Here is an 8,916-nt window from a genome sequence, read left to right on the forward strand (position 1 = left end):
TGTGGCTTTGGGGAAGCTCCTTTAGCAGTCTGAACTTTGATCTTATCTTCAGCATGCAGAAGGTTATGGACTTGATATGGAGTGAGTTGGGACTTGTGCTACGCTTAGAAGAGTGCTTGACTTAAAGTAAACACACGGGGAAAGTTTATCCTTATTTTTGTGCACTCATTATTCTTTCTCATCTCATTTACTCTTGCAGTGCGTGCTTGGCAAGCTAGCTCCCAGTTACATGGGGGAATTATAACCATAACAAGGAGTGGGAAATCACTTGTGGAAGTAATGTCCCTTTGGAGATTAATATATGACAGCTGGTGACTCAAAACTGCAACTGAGCATAAGAGCTCCAAAATCACAATAGTCCACACAACTTAGTGAAAATTTCAGGAAACTTCCAGTAGCTCTAGTGGGCACAACAGCATGTCAGCATAGGTCACTACCTCTAGTTCAGTGATTTGAATCATGAAGAAAACATGCATACTGTTCAGCTCAGAGAAGTCAGGAAGTAGCTCAGGTTTTAGAAAGATGCCGAAACGAGATGGAGAAAATGAAAGCATTTAAGGTCCGTTTCTGGAGGATATTCGTAATCAAAACTTGATTATTTTTGCATTTTTTGTCTCCTTGCATTCCATAGTAGTTTTTCTTCAGAACTACTTGTAAATGCGATTCTTAGGCACAAGTATTATTTCCGTTAAATACTAAAGAAGGTTTTTCTTGTCTATATCTCATTTTAGCCATTCCAGTGTTCAACAATTCATCTATACAGAAATCTGACTGTCAGGCTGGCCATGTTTGCACCACAATTCTGTTGGCAAGGAGTTGGCAATCTTTGACACATGAGATGAATTAGATGTCCACTGCTTGCAGGATGATCCACAATGTACACATCTTGGAAAATAAGCTCTTTAAAATGTGCTAGATATCATCTTAACCTAACTTAATGAGCAAGTTAGCAGCATTACATGTATTTACAGCATTCTGTAACAGATATCTAGATATTTTTCATCTTTTGTTGTCATGTACGAATGGAATCAAAGGGTATTTATCTCTTTGTCTTTGGTTTATTTCACTTAGCATGATGTCCTCAGACATCAGCAATGTTGTGGCAAATGATAACATTTCTTCTCTTTATAGGCTGAATAATATGCCATTGTTTCTATGTGCCACATTTTGTTTAGCCATTTATCTAATGATGGACTTTGGTTGAGTTGCACTTTGCTATTGTGAATAGTGCCACTGTGAACACAGGGTTACAAATGTTTCATTGGGATCTTACTTTCAGTTCCTTTGACTACATATCCAGATGTAGGATTTCAGGGTAACATGATTCTATCAGAAAATATTTATTATTTATTATTTTTACTTTATGTGTACGAGTGTTTTGCCTGCATATATGTAAGTGCACCCATGTTGTGCAATGGCCATGGAGGTCAGAAGAGGGTGTTGGATTCCCTGGAACTGGAGTTATGGACAGTTGTTAGCTGCTATGTGGGTGCTGGGAATCAAACCCAGGTCCTCTGGAAGAGCAGCCAGTGATCTTAATCACTAAGCCATCTCTCCAGGCCCTATTTTTCATTCTTGAAGAGAGCCTTATATTGTTTTTCATTGTGGCTGCACTATTTGATATTCCCCACAGTGCACAAGGATTCCAGTTTCTTTACATCCTTATACCATCTCACATTTAAAATATTTTTATTAATACTTCAGGACTTTCGTACGCCATATTTTAATTATGTTCATCCTTGTACCATTTGCATATCTTCAGAGAAATGTCTAAGTCTTTTGCTCATTTTTAAGTGGATTGCTTGTGGCTTTATGCGCTGCAGAGGTTTCTGAGTTCCAGAGGGTCTTAATATATTCTGAACATCAGCTTCTTAGCAAATATGCCATTAGCAAGCATTTTTTTTTTGTTCTGCAGATTGTATTTTCATTTTGTCAATTGCTTTCTTTGATACACAAACATTTTCAATTTGATGTAATTCTGTTGTCTATTTCTGGTTTCGTTAACTATGGCTTTGGGTGTTAAACTCAAGAAACCATTTCAAAATCCAACGTCACAAAGATTTTTCTGTTTTTCTTCTAGAAGTTTTGTGTGTGTAAGTCATGTTTAGGTCTTAGTAATTTTGAGTCAAGTTTATACGATTGTCTTAGGTAAAGGTTTCACCCTTCCTCTGCATGTAGAGATCCAGTTTCCCCTGCATCATTTCTTAAGGAGACTGTCCCGTCACTGGTGCCCATGTCAATGGTTGCATCATTTGTGGGGTTTATTTCTGGCTTTCATTCCATTCCCGTGGTGATAGCCTGCTTTTCTGTTTTCACTCCTTAGCGTTGTAAGACATTTTTGAAGTCAGTATGTGTGATAATCCCACTTTGTTCTTCTTTTCCAGTACTATTTTGACTCTGAGGTATTTCACATTCTGCACGGATTTTTGGATTTTTTTTTCAATAGCTATCTAAAATGCCCTTGGGGATTTTGATATGGATGGCATTGAATCTTTGGATCACTAATATTGTTAAACACTGCAATTATTTAATATTATTAAGCTTTCTAAGTCAGTTGTCCAAATTAATATTCGATGACTTTCTATCTTTAATTTCAACAATGCTTATAGTTTTTAAGTATATAATTTTTCACCTACTTGGTTAATTTTATTTCTAATTATTTTACTCTTCTAGTGTTATTATAAATGGGATTATTTAAATTTTTTTCTTTCAGATTGGTCATAGAGGAATTTTTATTTTTAAATGATTAATAGACTTCTTCAGTGATGCCATATGATTCTGGGGACATTTTTCATTGAAAGGTATTTAATTATTGATTCAACATCCTTTCTAGTTACAGTTATATTCAGATTTTTTATTTCTTCATGATTCACTCTTCAAACCTAGGAATTTTTCCATTTTTTTTCTGTGAACTTTTGACAACTGTCCCTTATTCATCTGTATTTAGACCACTCCCGAAAAGGCTTAGGTTTAGTATTAGTGTTAGGGTTAGGGTCTGCCTTAGGGTTAGATTTAGAGTTAGTGTTAGGATTAGAGTTAGGGCACTCCATGGTAAATACCTGCAGTGCTGCAGTTGAACTCAGGGCCTTATGCATGTAAAAGGCAAATATTCTATCAACTGAGCTATATCCCTAGTCTTGTTCAACAGATGACTTGGTACAGTTCATCAAAGAGGGCAACTGATATTGAAGGGGTTTCCACACTCATTGAGGGACTGTCACTCTTTCATAGCAAGCTCAGTGCCTGTCAGGGGGATGCTCATGGAACAGCTGCCTCGTGGAAGAAGTGCTGTTTCTCCAAGTTCACTCTCTGACATCTATGCAGAAATAGTAGGAAGACTTAGCCTTCAGTATCTCCAACACCTTCAGTTTCTAAACAGGAAATCTTATATGAGTGTCGGTTTTATCATGCATTAAACGGGAACCCATGTTTATAGTCTAAGGAGAAAAAAGTCGTAAAGGAATATCCTCAGCTTCCAAAGGAGAAACATTAGTTTTACATTCTCCAAATTATAGGGAATTAAAAATGGGTTGAGTATATAATTTCCTCACCTCGAAAATGTGTGATTTTTAGTTGGGAGGTAAACAGAGAAATAGTGGTGGTAGATAGACTAGGAAAGAATGGCAAGTTGACTGACAGTCCTTACTAGGAATCATACCTTATGCCCCAAGGTATGAGCCTATGTAACAGCAGCCCGTGAGTTCCCTGTAGGTACCAATATCTTGGAGGTGGAGCCAAAACAGCAGGCTAGGACATTTTGCTGATTTTTAACTGACTGGAAGCTGTTTCTTCCTTTTGAGATTAAAATAAAAAAAAAAAAAGAACAAAAAGTTTTAACTGAGGCTTCATGTTGCTCTGTTTTCTGTAACAGAATTAGAGAGCTTTTCCTGTTGTTGTTCAAGGGGATTTTTATTTGGCAGTATTTATCTAATCAAGTAGAATTTTTTTAACCTCCAATATTGTGTCAGCTCTGGAGTTAGTTTCATAGTAAAGAAATAATTTTATTCCATTAAACTTTCAGATTTACTGTAAGCATTTAAAATTCTCAGCAGAGTCACCATTGCACTGTTCAGTAATATCAAGAAATCAGTGATATTTTAATGAACACCATTAACCTTCAAATTCCAGTGAAACAAGATAGTTTAAACCCTCTAATGTAGGATTGGTATATAAGACTTAGTATACTTATATAAATCTAATATAGGATTGGTATATAAGACTTAGTATACTTATATAAATCCTTGCGTAGTGAATGTCTAATAAATGCAGCTAAAAAGAAATTCCATGGGGCTGGAGAGATTCAGTGGGTAAGAACACTTGCTGTTCTTCCAGAGGATCCAGGTTTGATTCCCAGCACCACATGGAGGCTAATAACCATTCTTAACTCCAGTTCCAGGAGATTCGACACCCTCTTCTGGCCTTGTATGGGCTTTGCCCAACATGGGTGCACTTACACACATGCAGGCAAAACACTCATACATATAAAATAAAAATAATAAATAAAATATTAAAAAAGAAATCACTTTAATCATTTTAATAAAATGTTAAAAGAAATTAGGATGTAGAGAAATAGTGATGCCTCAATAAACAGCTCTTTTAGTATCCTGCTATTCTTCCCATCCACCTAGCTTTTTTGTGCCTGGAATGTCCTGAGTTTTACCAGCTAGACACATTTCTCTCCTTGAGAGCATGTTTGTGGTTCTACGAGGGGAATGCAGCTTCTTCTGTACTATTGATCTGATGGTTCCCTCTTGGTCATCTTGGTCTAGTTGGAAGCTTCTGGAGGGACACATAGAGTATTGACGCAGAAAAAAGGTATGTGCATACTTAGCCCAGTCAGCCGAACTGACCCTGGTGACTGGCAGGGTGACCAGAGTGCCAGTGGGTGGCTCAGGTCTTTGGTCTTATCCCTTCACTGCCTGCAGACTCCCTCGGCGACCCAGTCTTATTTGACCTAATGCTTTACTTATCCTCTGCCTGCAATTGACTTTCATATTACAAGGCCTAGACGTCGCTCCTAAACTCCGTACTACTTTGTGCGTCTTCCTATTTAAGAAGTTGAGGTCTAGAATTAAATTTCAAGTAGGTACTTCCACACTTTGCATTTTCAGAACTGAACTCAGGTCTTTTCCCACAATATATTCTATCTGCTTGTCCTGGATAACTTGACAGCAACTCCATTTATTTGATGAGGATGATAATGGTGGTGGTGGTGATGATGATTTTGTCCTGGTGTTTAACTCATGGCCTTGTGCTTGTTAGACAAGTGCTCTAATACTGAACTATATTCCCAGCCCTCTTTTCACATTTTATCTTGAGACAGGGTCTCATTAGGTTTGCCAAACTAGCTTTGAACTCAATCTGTAGTCCAGGCAAGCCTTGAACCTAAAGTCTTCCTGCTTCATTCTCCCTTGTAGCTGACACTATAGATATATAGTTTTGTGACCAATCACACATGAGATGTTGTCTGCCTGTCTACTGCCTTTTTTCTGATAGAAACATTTAGTATGGAATGGCAAAATACATGAGGTCTGGTTGGGGGATGGGGGACATGGATGGGTAGGGGGCCTACATTTGATTAAGAATTGTTGTATAAAACTTAAAAATCTCAATAAAATTAAAAAAATTTTCACATGGGTTTTTAAAAATATTTCTTGAAGCAATAAATTGACATGTGAGACATTAAGAAAGAAAAGGATGTCTCACCATTGCCTTCCCTGGAATGAGTTGGAGGTATATACCAACTGCAGCAGTAATGGTCTATGTTTAGAAAGGAAACTCAACTTGTCATTTCTATTAAAAAAAAAGCCTAAAATAAAAGTTCAAAAAAGAACTATTTTATTTCTGGAAAACGTGTTAGTTCTGTAGCATTTGCAATGACAGCAATGTGTGAGTCTTTGTGCTGTGAAATTCACTGATCAACTCCATTGATATCTTTTCTTTCTTGTAGTGTATGCCAATTAAAGGCCTAGGATTTGTTCTTGGAGCCTACCAGTGCGTTTGCAAAGCAGGATTCTACCATCCTCGGGTCTTCTCCGTGAACAACTTTCAGAGTAAGTGCCTTTTGCTTCCGTGCACGCACCTGTTACACAAACCTGCACTGCTGAAAATCATTCAGATTTTCTTTAACCTGTTGAAGTTACAAGATTAAATCCACGCCTTTGGTGTTCTTTAATCGTTGCAGGAATTAGGGTTTTGATATATCATCTATAGTGCTTTGGAGGGCCTCAAATATATGTACATATGAATATTTTAGTTGTTAAAACACTTTAAAAGCCTGAAAATATTGTAGCTCTTGGGGGTGACCATTTGGGATTTAATTTTGAGAGTTGTTAATACAGTTTCTAAAAACAAATTTTCTAGTTGTCTATGAGTTTGTTCATACATTCATTTTCAAGAGTGCATGGGAAGTTATCAAACAGTGAACAGCTTCAAGCAACATGGATTTATTATCATACAGTTTCCATTGTTCAGGCTGCCAGTCATGGATCAAATGGGCCCTCTACTCAGGGTTTCACCAAATTAAATTCAAACTCTCACCTGAGGTGCTATCTGAGGCTGAGGGTACTCCTCAAAGACATTCAGATTGTTGCTGGAATTCAGTTCTTTGTAGCTATAGGTCCAGGGTACTAGTTTTCTGGCTGGATGTTTCCTGAAGTCACTCTCAGCTCACAAGTCGCATCAGGGTCTCTACCCTCTCACATTGCCTCTCTCTCCTCCACAGCCACCAGATGACCCTTCCACCCTACAAACTGTCTCAAGTAACAAAATTGTGGGATGACATTCTGTCACCTTGATATATAATGTCCCCCAATTGAAGGAGAGAATGATCCCTCGTATTTACAGTCTATTCACATCCAAGTAGGCTGATTATACATGGTTTATATAGCAGAACTGAAACTTGGTCACCTGCTTACTTTATTCTTATCCCAGAGAACAGTAGTGTTAAAATTGAAATACAGAATTTTATTCTCTCTGTAGTGTAGCAAGAATGCCATGTTGCCATATTGATTTGTAGCCAGCTATTGGACATACTAACTGACAAGAGCAATAGAGTTGGTAAAATGGAATGGTCTCGTGGGAAATTAGGTTTGGGACTAGGAAAACTGAGGCATGTGTGTCTTTCATATAATTACCCCTTAATCTTAGACACCTTGTTACTACTGTGTGAGCAATTAGCATGTCTAGTAGGCGACATTCAAAGGAGGCTCTAGCTTGGCAGTTTTCCTTTGGGAATTTTGTTAGACATTTGTAGGTCTATAATAGACTGTTTAAACCATTCTTAGTCTTGAGACAACTTTGACTTCTTGGTTACTCACTCATATATTTCAGAGTTTAGCCCTTGTTCCTGGCTGTAGGCAGGCCTGTGGGTGGCTTCATCTTCTACACACACTGCATAATCCCCTCTGTTTATGTGTGCTGGGGCCTCTAACTACAACAAAACAGTCTTCTTGCCAAGAGCTTTGTCATAGAACAAAGGTGCTGCCATCACCTTGTGATTATATTGTGGCATATGAGAAACCCCTGTAGAAGACAGGGAGATGGTTGGGGGAGGAAAGAAGGGAGGGAGAGAGGGAGAGGGAGAGGGAAGGGGAGGGGGAGAGGGAGGAGGAAAGGGAGTGGGAGAGGGAGCTCTCTTTCTGTGAGAAGAGCAAGTGCTTAGGAACTTCAGAGCAGAACCCCTACTGGCAGCCTTCAAGAGAACAGGGACTTGGGTTCTACATTGAAAGGAAGTGAGTTCCTTAACTGCCTGAATGTTCCTGTAAGAATCTGAGCTCCCAATGAGAATGTGGCCTAAACAAATGACTTGAGTCCAGCTTGCCAAGATACTCAGCTGGTGACCCGGTTGCACTAAGCCCAGATTCTGACCAACAGAGATGAAGAGATAACAGACATTTTATCTTGAATTTTTGTAATTTCTCTCCCAGCCATAGGAAACATACAATAGCCATGATGCTACTGTGTTTTCAGGATGTTATTGGTTTTTGATTGTGTGTGTGAGTCTGTGTATTGTGTGTGTGCTCATATGTGTGTACAAGTGTGTATGTGGATGTGTAAGTATATATGTCTGTACACAAGTATGTGTGTCTATGTGTGAATCTGTGTGTATGTGTACATGTCTGTATATACATATGCCTGTGTGTATGCATAAGTGTATGTATGTGCACAAGTATGTGTGTATGTGTGTTTATTTGTTTGTATGCATTTGAGTCTTTGTGTATGTCTGGGTATGTGTGTGTGTGCCTCTGTGTTATGTCTGTATTTGTGTGCATGTGTATGCATGTGTGCATGTGTGTATATAAGCATGTATATGCATGTGTGTATGTGTATTTATGCATGTGTGTTTCTGTGTATGTATGCATGCATATATGTTTGTGTATATGTGTGTGTGTATGTGTGTATTTATGTCTCTGTATGAATGTGTGCATATATGTATGTGTATATATGTGTGTGTATATGTGCATTTATGTCTCTGTGTATGTCTCTGTGTGTATATTTGTGTGCATGTATATCTGCATATGTATGTGTGTCTCTGTGTATGCATGTGTGTACATATGCATGTATGTGTATGTGTGTGTGTGTGTGTATACAAACGCAGCAAGCCCAGAAAAGCTTTGGCAGTCTTCACATTCTTGGTCCAGACATAACTTATGACTCAGCACTGAAGGAGTGAAGGAATAGGCTTAGCTTGTGTTCTTTGAAGGTATTTTGTGTCTGGTTTACCCACATTTGTTCTCAGCTCCCACTATGTGACAGAAATAAAACATCTAAATATTGTGGAACCAGAGAATGACTGTGGCACTTGCTCATAATACTACCAGGAGAGACTGTTAACCTTTAACAACTTATCTTTATTTAATGTGCATACTCCTACTTTCCCCCTTATTTTAAAAGCTAGTTTTATATATATATACA

General features: G+C 38.2%; 1 protein-coding gene across 2 annotated transcripts in view; it reads left to right on the forward strand.

The window, feature by feature from the left end:
* Gpr158 (G protein-coupled receptor 158) overlaps window positions 1-8,916 on the forward strand; it is a 444,454-nt gene that overhangs the window by 231,795 nt on the left and 203,743 nt on the right. For both annotated transcript variants that reach the window (XM_008831743.2, XM_029562921.1), the window contains exon 3: window positions 5,951-6,053. In XM_008831743.2, coding sequence (XP_008829965.1) covers window positions 5,951-6,053 — 103 coding nt within the window. The remainder of the gene's footprint in view (window positions 1-5,950; window positions 6,054-8,916) is intronic.

The sequence above is a fragment of the Nannospalax galili genome, unplaced genomic scaffold (genome assembly GCF_000622305.1).
Source record: "Nannospalax galili isolate Female #2095 unplaced genomic scaffold, S.galili_v1.0 scaffold14, whole genome shotgun sequence".
NCBI classification, from domain to species: Eukaryota; Metazoa; Chordata; class Mammalia; order Rodentia; family Spalacidae; genus Nannospalax; species Nannospalax galili.